Source organism: Pelecanus crispus, chromosome 10 (assembly GCF_030463565.1).
Source record: "Pelecanus crispus isolate bPelCri1 chromosome 10, bPelCri1.pri, whole genome shotgun sequence".
Taxonomy (NCBI): Eukaryota; Metazoa; Chordata; class Aves; order Pelecaniformes; family Pelecanidae; genus Pelecanus; species Pelecanus crispus.
Window position 1 is genome coordinate 22,073,402 of NC_134652.1, and position 17,443 is coordinate 22,090,844.

At 40.9% G+C, this 17,443-nt stretch overlaps 1 protein-coding gene across 1 annotated transcript; it reads right to left on the reverse strand.

Moving 5' to 3' along the window:
• Positions 1-1,590: 1,590 nt before the first annotated feature.
• LOC104037184 (neuropeptide Y receptor type 4-2) lies at positions 1,591-2,724 on the reverse strand. The gene has a single exon (XM_009491051.1). The coding sequence runs from the start codon at positions 2,722-2,724 to the stop codon at positions 1,591-1,593; it is 1,134 nt and encodes a 377-aa protein (XP_009489326.1).
• Positions 2,725-17,443: the final 14,719 nt, after the last annotated feature.

The following is a 17,443-nucleotide window of genomic DNA, read 5'->3' on the forward strand; positions in this document are numbered from 1 at the left end:
AACTCAATGCAGACCCATTGAGTACAATGAGTAACAACTGCTTATCATAGCATAATTCAGGTTGGAAATTACCTAAGGTGGTCACCTAGTCCAGTCTTCTGCTAAGGTTAGTTTAACAACTCAGGACAGAATATGCTTCCTTATTTCTTTAGCATTGACCTAGTTGGTCTCCTTTTTACACTTGCTGCCTTTTTTTTTTTTAATCTGTTTCTCAGGACGGGCTTCTTGGGCATACTTACTTGGTTTCTCAGTATTCACTGAGCAATGTCTCTGGCTCCAGATGTTAAAATGAGTTTATGGTTTGTAGGTTTTGTGGGCAAAGATTAAAAATACCACAGATGTGAAAAAGCATGACCCTCACTTTAGTAGAGCAATTGACAATACTACCTATTTACATGTAGCTTGGCTTCAAACTGACCTAATTCCACTTGTGTACTTTCATTGACCTTCTACCGATTAGTTGGAATTTCAGCTCCATCTCTGTTGCTGGTGCCAGCAAGTGGGAATGGTTTTATTTTAACAGGAAACTGAAAGCCTCCATGCATATGCTTATTTCTTTGGGAGCATACCCACTCTGAAAAGACACACTTTCTACAAACATGTTTTCATGCCCGTTCTAACCTTCTGAATGAGATACTTTGCAAACAAAGTACCAGGGATCTGCTGAAGCAGGAGTGACATCTTGCTACCAAGACCTGGAACAACTCCAGTAATCCATCTGCCTTGTACTATCAGGGCATTAAGTTTCAGCATTGCAGAGCTTTGTGACTGACAGCAACAGGAATTGCAAAGTCAGGAAACTCATTTCCATGTAGGAAATTCACAAACCTGCATTCGTGACAATTTACAACCGTGTTTCATTTGCTTAAAAATAGTGCTCAGCATCCTCTCAATGTGTTTTAAGAATTTAATCCACGGAGTAACATTTTCATTTCCCACCATCACTCAGTAAGTAACTGTCTTTACATACTGGGGTCATTGTTCTGTGTCTCTAATTACAGAGGCAATAGCTATTCACAAGCCTATATGACAGAGAACTTTCATACAAACATCCAGTTGTTTGATGTGAACTAGATCTGCTGAAAGATTACTGTTACCTAATGGGCAGCGAGAGTTGGTAAAGCACAAAAATGTATATATTTACATATCTCTGTTCCACTGGTGTGTCAGCTGTGCATAAAAATCTTACTAATACTGAAAAACTGAGAGAGTCTTCTCTAATGCAACTGTTGGCAGCCTGCAGTGCCGAAACTGGAAGTCTGGGTTTCTATCGCAGCCATGGTAGAGATGTGAGCTTAGCTGATGAACTGCATGTCAGCCTATGTGCAGCCACAGCTTAGTGTCTGATCTGTTAGAGCAGCCATGTATACATCAGCCCAGACTCCTCAATGTGTGTACCATCTCAATGACATGTGTATCATAGGAGCTACTGTATACATTTATGACCTTCCTTTGCCTGTTCTTCCAAAAATCAGGCAGTAGTGGGTACCTGTTGACATCCCAGCTATGGCATCACCAGTTGTTTTTTATACCTACAGGTAATAATAGGCATGTGGTGTCAGTGCACACCTCTGAAATGTTTTCTACCAGCTAGATAGAATTATGTCTGCAGTTCAACATCAGTGAGCCCTTAGAGATTTCAGTCTGCATGGTGGATAAAGGCAAATGATCATATTCTTCCATTGATGCAGTTACTGAATTATGCTGGCAGCTCAGAATCAGTGACTTCACTTCTTTTTTGAAGTTGCTGTTTAGGAAACCATAGATAACAGGGTTGACACAGGTGGAAGCCATAGCTAGGAGGTGGCACAATGAGAAGATCAGATTGTGGTGGCAAGGTGAAATGATTTTGTAATTCCAGTCCACAATGGTGTTGAAAACATGCAGTGGTAGCCAGCAAACAGCAAAAGCAGCAACCATGGATGCTAACAAAATATTTATCCTTCTCAGCTGAACTGCTCGGTTGCTGTATTCGTTCTTCTCAAACATGTCCCTTCTCTTCTGTAGACGTAAGTAGATACGCAGGTAGCAAAGTATAATGAAGAACAGTGGGATGCAATATTGCAAGAGCAGTAAAGTGGTAGTGTAGATAAGTCTGTGTTGCTCAGAAGGCCACGAGTCAATGCATATGACCTTGTCAGTGGAGAAATTCATGATGTGTGAGAGCTGCTCATACAAATCATTAGACAAGATGGATGTAGTCAAGAATGGCAGGGACATGAGACATGCTAAAGTCCAAATTACTCCGATTCCTAGATAGGCTTGGGAGATATTTGGCCTCCAGCCAGTTGGGTTTATGATGAGCTGGTGTCTTTCCAGAGCAATAAGGACAAGGGAAAGGATTGACACTGTCACAGATGTGCACTGAGTGAAAGAGGTCATTTTGCACATGACTTCCCCAAATATCCAATAGTCCATCATGGTGTAAACAATGGTGAAAGGCAGACAGACAAGACACATAAACATATCTGAAATTATTAAGTTGGAAATTAGGATATTGGTGACGTTGGCCTTTTCCTTCTGCCTGGCGATGACAGCAATCAGACAGATGTTTCCCACAATGCCTAGGACAGTCTCCAAGCTGTAAGAGGTGGCCAGAAAGACAGTAAGGTCAGTGATGTTCCTGCACTGATTGGAAATGTACACGGGGAAGCTTCGGTTTGAGCTCCAGTTCTTACTGTTCAGGAAAGGAAAACCATCATTAACAGCCCTTGTCTTATTCATCCTGAACCCCCAAATATTTATCCAAAAAGGTGATAGTCAAACAGATAATGGGTCTTCTGGAGCCAGCCTAAAAAATGTTTTATCTGTTCTGTTTGGCTGTGGAAGGTCTGGGTATATCTGCAAAGGGAAGGAAAAAAGATTGCTTAGTTATGCTACAAGAAATTAGTCAAAAGGGTAGGGGGGCAGTGAAACAGGGAAGCAAATGACAGGGATTTCTGTGTATATTCTGCAGCTCCCTTTTATACAATTTATTAGACCATAAAATGGAACCCTTTGCTAAACTGTGGTATGGAAGTCTGTGCAACTCTACTGAATGATGACTGTTTTTAATTGTTTTTAATTCTGATTTTACAATATTCTGATCCAAAACTGAACAGAAGACACATTGTGGGGTTGCATTTACCTTTAATTGAGCTAAACAACAATGTGAAAATTAAGGCAAATTAGGTGCATAAAGCAAACATAAAATATCTTATGTGAGTTAATCTGTGAAATGCATTTGTGATTGCAGCCAGAACCCACATTTCCTTGAGACAATCACCATGCAAAAATTCAGGTCATGTCCTCAGGAGGGATAACATGGGACAATTTTGAAAAAGTCTAAAATAATTCAAAATAATTTCAACATTTTTCAGCTTCTACACAGCCATGATAGGTGTTTGGAACTGCAGTCCAAATTCCCTGCTTCCCCATTCTGGATGAACTCCAGGACCCATGAGGCACTGATGTCTCCCTCCTCTGGGAGGCCAATGTGGACATCACAGGGTTTATCAGAAATGTAGTCCAGTCTCCTGATTTTTGCTTAGTGAGTGATTTTACAACCTCTCTTAATTCCTTATGAGAAGCTTCTTACTGATTCTCTTTCAGCATAATTTTGCTTTTTTTTTTTAAGTGTTGTAACAGTATGTGCTGTCTCCTGGACACTGTTTCTGCACAGGCAGATGGGTCTGCTTCTTAGCTCAGGGCTTACAGCAGTGGCTGGGATTTTCAATGGGGTCTCAGGGAGCTGAACCCATGGAGTAAGCTGGGGCTGCACACTTTTGGAAATCTCAGCCATAGGACTGCCTGGATTCTACCAGATGGCTCCTGGGAGGCTGTTGTGATCTGCTATAGCAGAGCCTGCTTTATAATCCAGGCTCTGGAGTCCAAATCCTCTATGTTCAGGAATCAAAGAAAAAAAAATCTGATTCTGCTGGGAGTTCTCCTCAGGCCAGAGGCAGTTACATGCTGTACAAAGGCTTGTAAAGTGAAAAGTGAGTAAATACTTGGAGAATGACACTATTTACTCATTGCATGACCCTTTCCTCAGCAATAAAATGCTACTCAAACAAGCTGTTGGGTTGTGAAAAACTTCTGAGCTTCAGAAAAAGAAGTGGTAAAGATATGAATATATAAAATGGTATAATGAGCTTATCACTTTGAGTAGCACTTACTGCTGAGCAACTGCATGCATAAAGGTAACCAGTACTGTACAAAAAAGTGTCCACCATGCTACAATTTTTTGTTTGCCTTGTCTTTCTCCTTATGAATTGTATTGTATACTTTTTGAGATGTTGCCTCTCAGGAACTAACAAAAGCAATAGTAATGGTAAATAAAAAGGTGTTTTGGGATTGTTCTGCTTGATTATCAAAAATTTATAGTCAATTCTTTTGTTGCTTTGCTAGATCTGTCAATTTATCTATCTGTACCTATCTATATCTATCTGTATCTATTGTCTGAGACAGTCAAGGCAGTCACACAAGTAAAATATAGTAACCTTTTCTTCCTCTTGTTCTCTCATTTCCTCAGTAGTTTAAATCTTCATTGAAAAGGGCAAAGGAAATTTTCCAAACTGAGGGCATAGGTATGACTCTGTTCACTCACTTTTGTGTTGTTACTCAACTCATGTGAACAGATTGATTCATTTTCTGGAACTAAAAGAAGAGGTAATGATGATGTATGGATTGGTCTGAAGGGTTTGTCTTGCTGAAAACCACAGTCTTCTAAACTAACAAATATCACTCAGGTTGTTTCAAAAAAAGGAAACCAACTATCACTAGTCAGCTTGAAAGCCTTGCCCTGGAGGGCTATCCTGTATTTCTTGGAAAAAAATCCTCAAAGGAAAGGGAATTCTGCAGAGATAGGTCAGGGAAAAAAATAAAACCCTCAGTGGGTTCCAAGGAGACTGCTAGACAGTAAGTGGCCCCAAGCTGTTAATGCATGACTGCCCTTTTGAGACCTCTGGACTTGAAGACATCCCATGAAAACCCCTATAAAAGCTGTGTTCCTGGAGGCAGGATAAAGCAAGGGACTACTACTGATTCTGTGCTCTATATGCTAACTGGAAAAGGGTGGATCATTCTTGCAAAGCTAATAATGATCAACCCCTCCCTGTGATCAAAAAACAGTCTCCATAAAGAGATTTTTGTGGTGGAAAGTGTGGATCAGTTTCCACATCAGATATAAGCTGAAGAAAAAAAATGTTTGCAGTGTTTGGCTTCATTATCTGGTACTCAGAAGTAATTGCTTATCTAGCTCAGAACATAAGCAGTTGCTCAAGCCATGTTTGCTGCTTTCAGTCCATAAGTGTTCCTGAGAGAAGCAATTCCTAAAGACATGAAGTGATTGTATTATTTAAAGAGTAAAGTATCTGTATTAAAGCATCTATCATCTGCCCTTTATAAACTAGAAACAAATAAGCACTGGAAAGGTTTAACAGAACTCTGACATTCATATTGTAGATATTAATTGAGGTGGTGGCAACTGACTAACAGTGGTATCCACTTTTTTGCTGGCAGTGACTTTATCTCAGTAAAATATATTTGCCCTGTTTAACTTTACATCTTGGAGAAAGGTTAAAAATCAGTCAGCTATCTTTACAGGTGCCCAGGAAGGCAACACTTAACTAGAAGAGGAAACCTGCCACTGAGTATGCAGAGACATCCCACGGCAATGTTAAATCCATAAGGGATTTGGTACAATGAAATTTAATGGTGGACTCTTCATCTTTGTTTAACTCCGTGTCACAAAAATATTGGGAGTGACTATCTTAGGTCATTGAAAAAGTTATATATGTTAAAAATTTCTAAAACCTGTATAATTAAGCTATAGCATAAGTTGTGTGTATTAATATGTTACAAGTCTATAACATGGGGAGATGGTGTAAATTCCCAGGAAAATTAATATTCTGCCACACCCCCCCCCCCCCATGTTTTCAGAAGGAAACTTTTTAGGGGGTATGAACTCATATTATGAGTTAAACTTCTCTGACCCTGCAGATATCAGGGGAGTTTTACAAAAGCAGCTACTCTGTTTTTTTATTTTCTTGGTTAAATTCAAAAAACCTTACCAAAGACACAGAGCCAGCTCACAAAGGTAAAATGTGACTAGCAGGTCAGCAGAGTGGAGAATGGTAGTTAATTCCTGATCCCTTAAGAGTAAAGGCCATTGTGACTTGTCCTGTACCCAAGAGAAAAGAAATTATATTTTTACAAAAGTGATTTTTACCAAAGGAGGTGGGGAGTCCATAAATCATTGTAATGGGCACCTTAGCAGACAGCCAGCTAGGATATCTGGAGAGTGGCATGATGTGTACTGCCAGAAACTGCATGGAATGGCTGACCAGGAGATAAGAAGTGTTTTTCTGACTGGTGGTAACCAGGAAGGCTTTCTGTCACGCCACAAGGTGACAGGGAGCACACCTGAACCCCAAAGAATCCCCAAGAAGTTGCCATCTTGCTCTTGCACCCTGAAAGGTTGCAAAGCTCTGCTCTGTAGGTACAAGGGTTGGGTCTTTCATGACAAGTCAGACTGGATCCATTTGTCAAACGTAGTCACCTGCATGCTAGAAAATGCTGGTTCGGTGTACTCATACTCTGAACATTTCGTGGACCTGAGAGATGTCCTTCAAATGCTTTTTCTGAATCTGATGGAGGAGGGAGAACCCAGATAATCATTGGGTTACATTGGGTTAAACATCAGGTCTGGTATCATCCGTTTGTTAAAAAAAAGCTTAGGATTTTTTTTCCAATGACACAATATGTTGCATTCATACCAAACCCACCTTCTTGGCATCTGAAAATGCCTTCTTTCCTTCAAAAAAATCCAGTCTTTCAAAACTACACTTCTAATGTTTTGGTTCAGGAACTAACTGATAAAAGCAATTGTTTGCACAGCCTTAATCAACGCTGAATGGTAAACAGCTCTCCTTGTTTCTGTAACATTTCTTGCTAAATTATTCCCATTAATAATTATATTCATGTTTATTATGGTGGTATTAAAAAACTAATTGAGAATAGGTCCTTCTGTGCTTGGTGCTGTACAGGTTTAGAGGAGCAGACAAGTCTCTCTTGACAGAGGTGGACAAGAGCTTAAAAAGCATGCAAAGAGAGCGAAGTATTTATTACTGTTTTTCCTTGCCTTGTGACTGGATTCAGAGTGTGTTTATTATAGTGGACTTTGGATCAGGTTCACTTAATATTTCTGCCCTTGTTTCTGTATTGTTCTAAAACTGTAAAGAAATCTACATTATTGTGGAATTGAAGGATGGTGTAAAATTCTTTGCCTTTAGGAATCCAATATGCACAAATCCTTTCAATCCATGGCTTTTCTTGAATTTCTATTTCATGTCCCTGTCAATATCAATGGATTTATTTTAGAATTTAAATGCTAATTGAATCTTTTTTCATTATCTCTTATTTACTGTAATAGTTAAATGAATGAAGAATCATATCTGAACTGTTTGTAATCCATATTCTCATGTTCTTGTAAAACTTGTTTCTTTAAATTTTATTAATGTAACAACTACTCAGTAACTCTCCCTTAAGTTGCTGATATGCAACTCTTGCCTCGGATTTTAGGTTAAATTTCAGATGACTCCTCACTTAACGTTTCCTGATTAGAAATCAGTCATTATCCAAACCAGAGGAAGATTTGAGCAGAAAGGGAATTAACAATGATGGCATCAGCTGTCAGGCACTCAGGTGAAGGTTGAATAAATTTTTACAATCAAAAGTAATAACTTTAATAGAGAGATCTGAGCTCTTATCAGTCTGAAATAGATAATTTAGAAAATTCTTACCTGTTACTGATTGAGAAAATTACTGCTGTTGCTGCACATTTCTATCTTGGAAGAATGAAGGAATGTTGTAGCAGCAAAGTAAGGTCTTCTGTGTCGTAGCAATCCAGAGAGAAGCTCTCCTCACTGTTTCTGTAGGTAATTCAGATGGCATCTCACACACACACCACCACCCCCCGCCCTGCTTCCTTCCCTCCCTTCAGCTTAGCCAATGAATTCCTTTTTACGGTTATGGTCTGACTTTGAAGTTCTGGCTCCCTCTGCTGTTATATAAATACAGAAATTCTCCATACAGGTATGGGGGGGAATAGCAACTTCAGGAAAGAGCTATGAAGCTATATGAAGCATGGCACACACCCACGCTGCATGCAAATGTGTACTCGAGTGGAAGCACACTGAAGCAAAGGGACAAAATACAGGAACAGAGCCTAATCCTATTCTCCTTGCTGAGCCAAGATTTCTGTAGGGCTCAAAGAGAATTTTGCCTCATACATATGAAAACGTTGCCACTATCAGCTTTCTTAAATTTTCCATTCCATCACAGACTGATATTGAAATTTTATTTTAGAAGGATCTAGGCTGCAAGTCCTTAAATTGTGAAAGGGGAAGAGGTACGCTGGTACTCAGGCAAAGAATTCAGAAATGTAAGAGCACTGAGAAAGTTGGAAACAGAGGAAAAGACAGATTTGCACAAGTGCCAGTTTTCATTGTTTTTTTCCTAGGTCTTTCTCATGAAAAACCAAGGCAAAAATCAGAGTTGCAAATTTTCCTCTTGCATTGGGAAAATACACAGAGTATTTCCAAGGGCTATGTCAGAATAACCTCATTTTGGTCTTTACTTAAAGTGGGTTTTAAGCTATGGTCAGCTACTTAACTAGTCCCGTGGCTAATGGTATTCTGGTTCTGGGGCTCTTCTAAAGGTGTGATAAGTAGTTGTAGCAAATATGTGTGTTCATTTGTAGGCATGTAGTGTGTCAACAGAAATCAAACATTTCAATATCAAAATAAGTACAAGCTCTTATCAGCTAAACTAACTGGGAAAACAGTTTTTCCTTTGTACTGTATTCTTTCTTTCATTTTTTCTGGTATTAGCTATTACAGATGTGCCCATCTACTTCAAGCACTCAGCTGACATCTTTCATCATTAGAGAAATAATCAAGCAGAAGCAGGAATATTTAAGGTCTTTCTAGGGTATATTGGCATTTCTCATGCTAAGAAGCATAAAACTGGAATCTATGTAATGAATGGTGTAAGCTGAAGAGTTGTCTGTAGTTACTTGTTCTTTCTTCAGAGCATCCCTGAGTTGCTTCTTGTTTTGTATTATGTATTTTTCCCAGCCTCCTTTTCAGGAGCTTTATTTACCAGCTAGTTTCAACCAGCACCCCATATCCCTTTTACCCAGATGCCTCAGAAGGAGATGACCACTCTGATCTGGTTAGGGAAGGGGACATGAAGTCTGTGCTCCAGCTGAGAAGGCATGAGCCCACACAGATCTTGAGCCTCTTGCCAGCTCCTTAGGAAGTAGAAGCTTCCTATCTTACTGGAGCCAGAAAAGATGAAATGACTTATTTAGCTGGCCTGTTCACTTCTGTTTCTTCCTTAATTTATTTATTGTGTGTGTGTTTGTTCTGCTGTTCAAAGCATTAAAGAAAGGGGAGGAAAACCACTAGTAAACAGACAGTCCTTTTACTGGGGAATATTTTGATTTGTGAAGCTGTTCTTGTCACACTGCAGCATTCCTCAGCCAGCATTATCTCCACACCTTCCAAACATTTAAAGATATGCTGTGTCACTTTTATTCTCTCAGTTCAGACCTTTGGGCAGATTCTGCAAACTAACAAATTAGCATCTGCTCTCTTCTTAAAGTCAACAGACAACAGCTGCAGCTGTTCCTGAAAGCACTGTTCCTGAAAGACTGCTCAGGGCTCTGCCACCCAGGGATCAGGATATGACCTAACCACCGCTATTTTGCTATGGCATCTGGGACTTTCTTCTTGAAAGATTTTTAGGACGAACTGTTGTATCAAGGTTCTGGCCATTTTTTTGATGAGGTGAATGGGGCTGCATTAGAGTCCTATTATACGTATATTCTTTCCACATCATGTCCAAACTGCAGGGTGAAAATGCTCGCTATTAACAACCTAATGTGGTAGCGGCACTTGGGTCATTCCAACCCTGCACTAGTGCATGTAGCTGGTACTTAAATGCACATGGCAGCCACTGAGCATAAGCCAAGAGATGTGGTGGGGCTGGAGCTGCCATGCAGTAGCTGTCCAGACTGTAGAATAGAGGGGACAATACTGGAGCTAGCTTAAAGTGAGAACAGCAGCAGCAAGACAAAGATGTTCCTCTCATCCCAGGTGGGTCTGTAGGCTTGGTTCAGCACCTTGCTGAAAGGGATGCTGGTACCTGAGCTGGCTGCTTTGAATCTGGCCATGTTTAATTTCACTATACAATGGGCACTACTGAACATGTGTCCGTGGAGAGTCTCTGCGAGGATCCTGACCTGTTAAGGTTTTTGACAAATGTGCAAGCAGTACTTGTATGAGGGTGCATAAGGGTGGAAATTTCTCTGCTGGTGGGGTGCAACGTGGAAGTACTGCAGTCCCAGCTATTGCTAGTCATGTGGTGGTCAGACTGTGTTTCTATTCATATCAGTAGGTTTGTATTGACTCTAGCAACTGATGGATGAGCCCCTGTTTGCTGTTTATAGGGAGTGGAGTGAAGAAACTGTAGCTGGCATGGCATGGGTCTGCCTTACTACCCATAGAGCAAGAAGGCGGCTTGCTCCCATTCTCTGTCTGCAGCATGTGCTCCTGTTACAGGAAGGCACAGGGGAACTGTCCTGTTTTCTCTGCAGTTTATTACATAAGGCGGTTAGAATCCTTGGAGACAACCTGTTTCAAGAGGGTACAGATGCATGGGGAAATAGTCCTCTCTGCATGGGCCAAATAACTCCTTTCTGCAAGCGGGTATGGTGACAGCCAGGCCTCTACCGAGAAACATTCGTTAGGTGCAATTAATCATTTCCCTGGGAGTGACAGGATTGCCACAGCAGTGGGATTACAACTACACTGTGGATGCTTTGAGGGTCTCCTCCAGTGCTCTTGTGTCAGATCTTCAGCCATATCAGCCTTCACTGATGGAGCCCTGAAGCTCTGTCTCTTTCTTTCATCTGAGCATGGAATTTCAGAGGCAATTCTCCTACAGTACATTTAGCAAATCTAATTGTGGTCCAGCATCTGGAGTCCTGCTCTCTCTGGCACTGTTAAACAGTGAGCAGTGTCCACAAAGAATACTAGGTACTCGATGATGAAAGCATATGGAGAAAATGTGCCATGGACCGGCACGTAGCCCACATGTATGCTAAGCTTAGCTGGTTTACATGGTATCCTTGTAGGTATTTTGCACAAGTTTGGTTTGGCTTTGTTTTGTCAGAATCTCTACCTCTCTTTGAAGCAGAATCGATACTTTAACCATTTTCAGACTTCTCCAATTTGTTCACACCCCTCCTTCCATAAGGGGGAGCTAGTGAAACTGATGTATCTTCCCAGGGATTTTTCTGAACTGCTTAAACGGTGTTCAAGCCTTCAGGAAAGCCCAGTTACTCCTGGATCCCTAGGCAGGCCCTTTTAAATGCATCTAGTATATAGGAAGCCGACAGTGTGATCCCTTATATATATACGCACATATATAGCTGGGTGAAATCCTCTTATCCACCCTCAGCAAAGTGAGTGCCCCTCCAGTGTCTGCTACTTGCAGGTTGGAAGGAAGGGTCATAGCCAGCTCCAGTGATGTCCACTTCATTACTCCCAAGAAGGCACAGGGGGATATTATCAAAGGGAGCTGCTACTATGCAGTTCTAGCTAATCCTGAGGGCCGAAAATTTAAGAAGCTACAACTGTAGTTCTCATTTTACCTGCTTCCTAGAAACACCTTAATGAATTTCTGGTACTACCTGGAACCGTGGATGGGTTTTCTTCTAACCATTGGTAAGCTGTTTTCCTTAGTACATGCACGTTTTCTACTCGTATACTCTCAGCATCACACTTGAAAAGGGACCATGTGACTGCCATTTTCCATAACAGATATTAAAAAGAAGCTGGTTTTTCCATCAACTGAAATATTTCATTGTAATACACTTCAGCAAGGTAGATGAAGAAAACACCTACAATGTCAGTGCTGAATAAACTGAATACACTCAAATGATTTATCTGGGCCTTTTAAGCTGTACAGCACTCTTGTTATAATTGCTCTTAATATTGTCTAAATATGTTTTATAGGATATTTCACATATAAACCATGTTCATGGACTTCGTACCAGGCACAGTGTAGTGCCTGAAGTCTACTGGCTAAACATGTTTTATTGTCTAGGTTTTCTGTACAAACAGCTTTCATGGGGCTGTTTGTCAGCAGACTTTGATCCAAACAAGATTATTGCAGGAAATTCTACCCCAGTACGGAAGGCTACAGAGCTATTTATATGGCATTTCTTTGCAGTAGGTTGGACTCTCAGGCATGGGTTTGCTTTTTTTGTAATATACCAGTCATCTCGTGGAGAATATGTTCCCTTATGCATCTGCACTAATGTATTGACCTACACAAAGCACCAGGGTGGGGGGAGGCTTTCAAAGGGCTGTCTTCTGCTTTGTTTCATCCCATTCTTCTAGTATATGTGTCCCTGGGGGAATGTCAATGAACATAATAGCATAATGAATCTGTTTGTCTGGCAACAATTTATATAATACCTGTTACTCTGAAAGCTAGATGATTTCCAAATCAATAATTAGATTTACAAACATTTACAGACACCATGAATTATTCTGTTTTCAACAAGACCAATCAGTGACTACTTAGAAGGAAAAGCAGTGATTTGATATATGTGAAAACTTATTTAAATCTGGATCCCAAAGGAAAAAAGTCAGTTATCTGTGGTAAAGCTTGGTTAGAAATGTGTATAAGACAAACCACATAGTGTCAGAAACGAGACAGATGTGGCACATTTAGAGCTGTGAAAGGCACGAGGCGAACCCGTTCCTCCTGAAACCACGCTGCTTCGCTGCTTTCCTCTAAATGAGAGATCCAGAGCATGTTCAACTTCTAGGGCAGGTGCAGAAGAGGAGAAACACATCATGTGGTCTTAACCAACTCCATTGTAGACTTTGCAGCTTACGTCGGGATTAGTCTTCTTCACCACTCGGATGGAACAGCTTTTCTTGTGGAATAGGCCAACACAGTTCATCCTGTCATAGTTCTTGGGGATTAAAACCCTGTAATTGGGAAAGGCAAAGAGAAAATCAGCAGCCAAGACATGGACTGAGATAAGGATGCTTACTGACCCACAGCCATCTTGGAGTAAACCACATCATGGATCGATTTGGCTCATGGATTCCATTAATACAAGTGCTATGGATTATTATAGGAGGAATACAGAACCCTGATCACGGCTATTAACAAATGAAGTGATTTCCCAGTGTTTGTTCTGGCTTAAACACAGTTCTCACTGGCCATTCTGTTAGGGATTGGTATAAATTCCCGCACAGAGATAAAAATGGGGATTAATGCCATCTTCCCATTTAAACTAAGACTTTCTTGACACAAACAAACCATTTAAGGAGTGCTGAATCACCCCAGCATCACTATCTCCTAGCTGAGCCTCTCCTCACACAGGCCAACTTCCTCCCTCCTATGGCTGAGGACAGCCAGGAATATTCCTCACCAAAGGTTCCTTGGGTTGTATCCTTCCTCGCAGACCCTTTATGGGACTCTTTCTCCCTCAACTCAAGAAGAAATTTCTCAGCCTTCTGGGGGGATAATCAGTTCACACCATTATATTCGGGAAGACACAGCTCTCCTTCATGTGTCACCTGCCATCCATGAGGCAGGACCACACAACGATTTAGAAAGCAAATTATCAGAGCAGGGCATGTGTCCTGTTTTGATAAGCAGGAATGCTGGGTTCTTGGCAGCATGGGAAGGATGTGGAGCAGCTCTAGCCTGATTAGATTCTTGTAAGGCAGACCACTGGTCTGGTACAGAGCTGCAGAAGCCCACATGTATGTGTGTTGTGGGGTTTTTAGGTATCTAGGGACAAGATGCTGAATAGAAGGAGAAAGAAAGCTGAGTTTAAAGGGAGTCGTACACCCAGCTAGTGTCAGAATCAAAAGAACAACCAGGTGATGAGGAAAAGCTGTGTGCTTGAGAGACCTTAGCTGTGTTTCATTTTGTTTCTTCCCAAAGAAACCTATGTGATTGCCAGATTATTTTGCTTGGTCACAATTAGAGATAACTGGGCAACAGAAAGAGGAATTCTGCTCATGCAAGTATGAAACTTCAATGCATGCTTTCAATGAGTTTTTTTTAAGTATGAACATTTCAACCAGTTCCTGAAAAAGCAAAAAATCATCTGGGGGAACTTACAAGCTGCAGCAAATCATTGCAGTCATCTTACACCTGCATTGGTAACAATCTTCTGTCTTCCACACCGCACCAAAAACATAGAGGTTTCTGTTTGAAAGGCACCCTGCATGCACACACCAGAAAATGACAGCAGATCAGTACGAACGTGTATCAATAGACATAGACCACAGTCTTGTGTTTGTGGACTGGCAATCAAAGCACTGATTTCCATTGACTTACACCAGGGAAGAATCTGACCCAGTGGTCTGCAGAAAGGATACCATGTCTTTGCTCCTGAAGTATGCATGAGTGTATGATAAGGCATGATAAAGTGTTAGCAACCACATACCAGAGAAATACTATTCTGCTATTGCAGTGGATCTGAGAAACACCTTAGCTTATGGCTATGGTAGGAGCTTTCTGCCCTTTCTCATGTCCAACATACAGGTCTAGACCTTAATTTTTCCCTCCTCTCTTTTCCCCAGTTCTTATTCAGTTTCAACTTGATCTGCTAAACTGAATTTAAATACCAGTTGTGTTGCCTTTGCTTTGATTTTAGTGTCAGGTACCCCACTCAGGTTAGTCAATGCTGCTTAAAAGTACATGGTTTTTGCCACATGGACAAGGACTTCAGCTATACATCAGCCCAGAGGGTAATTATTGAACAGGATAGTGTCTCTCGCTGTGTGTCCAGAGGTACCTCCAGGTGGGTTGATTCCTGAGTATGCAGCTGTTTGGATCATTCCTCAACAAAGAATGTGTTCTACTATTCTAACATTTCCAAGAAAATAAGGCTTTGAATCTCTCAATTAATGCTTCACAGGTGTCTATATATTTGCCATTCTTACCGTATTTGCTGGCTGGTCTAAAGTAACAGCGAGCATCACACAGAGTCCTTGAGAAGAGAAGGATCAAGCAAATGACCAGCAAGAATTTCTAGAAAAGAAAGAAGAATCTTTCTTTAAAATTAGGTGTTTTTTTTCAAAAGTCTAGCAGACTAACTTGCACAGAATTAAGGATGACTCCTACTACTCCTAATAAACTCGGATTAAAAAAAACACTTCCAGTGTACACACACACACACACACAGACACAAAAAAAAAGTAAGCTGCTGACTTACCATACTTGCATGGGCTGCTCACATTTCATAATGAGGAGTAGTGTGTATTTATATACAGTGAGGAAACAATGGTCAGTGCAAAGGGGGGGTGATGTAAATGTGAGCACCCTGGATGCCAATGGACACTCTAACCTGTTCCGATCATCGATCAGAAGGTGGCACCTCAACAAGTCTTGCAAAGGCTTGTTTTGTGCACTGACGTACATTGGCATCTTGATCTCCATTGTGCTGGTGTAAATCTGAAAAAACTCTGGTAGATACACCCTTTACTCCACATCAGCATTGGTGTCAGTGGAAGAGTCTGACGCCCAGAAAGCTACACCTCCAGAACTGGCAGGCCATCAAGGACCAGCGGGGAAAGGGCACATGCTAAGCAAGGCAGCAGGGCACTATTGTTCTGCTGACCTGCTACGAAGAGATCGCCCCCAGGTATGGAACAGGCCATTCATACAGTGCAGTGGTGTGGAGAGTCCACTGTTCTCAGACTGATTTATGATAATTTCAATTATTTTATATAAGACACATTATTTTGTCCATATGTAGGGACCTGCAGGGACTAGCTGTAGTTTTGTGTATCTCAGTTGCTGAAGTAAAGCCAGGCCTAGGGGAGAGAGGCGGATCACCGTGACCAGATACCAGCTTTTTGGCAGCAAAAGCAAGATGAGCCATGCATTGTCTCAGTCCAGAAGCGAACGTAACAGGATGATTGCCACTCATGGCTCTCTTCTGGACAGCAACAACAGTGATGCTAAGGATTGGGGGAGGCAGAGAAAGCAAAAGTTCCAGGTTTCTTTCACCATAAGCATGCCTGCCTCTAACACAGCTGGAACTGGATGCAAACTGCAGTGTTGTTTCTGCAACACTAAAACGAGGACATTTCTTTCAACACATATCCTGCCGTAGGTGTCCAGGTCTCTGTGCAATTAGGCTGTTGTAATACACAGTATGTGAGGCTGCATCTCAAAATCAGTCAGGAAAACTAGCACGGATCCCTGTGACTGCATCAGGGGCTGCAGGGATCCAGTGCTTTACTGAATTTGAGCACAGGCATAACAAGTTTTAAAAGTGACCAGAGGATTCCCAGCATAATGAGTTGCATTAATTCCATTAGCTTGGCTCTTTCAGCACACCTGGGTTTAATTAGACACCTTGATTGGTATGGCTGAACTCGTTAGCTTCCACTGATTGACAAATAGCAAGAGGAAGCAAACCTGCACTGAAAGTGGTTCCTGGATAAAAGGGGCAGTGGCAGAACAAGTGGGGTTTCTTGAGAGATCTGGAGTGAAGGGGCAGTTGTGGAGGAAGTGGCTGCTGTCTGTTGTCACAGAAGATTTGATTTATGTAAGCTCCTTTTGTTTGTTTGTGTGTAGCTAGTGAGAAGCTTTAGAGTTTCTATTGTAGTTTGCTTTCAACTTTGCAGTACAGCCATCAAGTTTTGTGTTAACCTTGTAATTTTGGTAGATTATGCTCTCTGTGTGTGGTTCTGCTGCAGAAAGCAGCTATGGTATCTAATGAGTTGCCTTGAGAAAAAACTTATCCTCTAATCCTTGAATGAATGAACTTCTGTCTGGAGGGAATAATCCGCTCAAAATTTTTTGTTAGTTATGAGAAGCAATAATGTGAAAATGTAACATATCTCTTATACTACTAAGCCTTTAAGTATGTGATATGAATTTGTTTTTATTTTAATTGAAACTGTTTCATTAGGGTCTAGTGTAAGTAGAGGGCAGACCCACTTCTGGCTTGTCTCTGCTGTAACTTGACAAATCTTGTGCTGTTTGGGGAGGGGTTAGTGTTATGGTGTATAACATCTCTAATAAGAGTGTAGTTACAAGAAAATGTAACAAGCAACTTCTGACTTGAAGGTCATGGTGGATTATAGATTATTCTCTTACTTAAGATGATTAATTTACTTAATTAGTTAATCATCCTTTCTTCCTTGAAGTGAAATAACTATATTAATAACTTTCTTATAATTCTTGCTGTTTCTCAGGTAAGCAGATGTGTAAAATACACATATAAAATTGTAGTGCGATCAAGGTTATTGCTGCCAGAAATGCCTGGTAGCTCTGTCTCCTTAACCTGAGTCATATATTAAAGCATGCTGTATGCATTTTTTCCTTTAAAAAAAAAAAAAGGCAG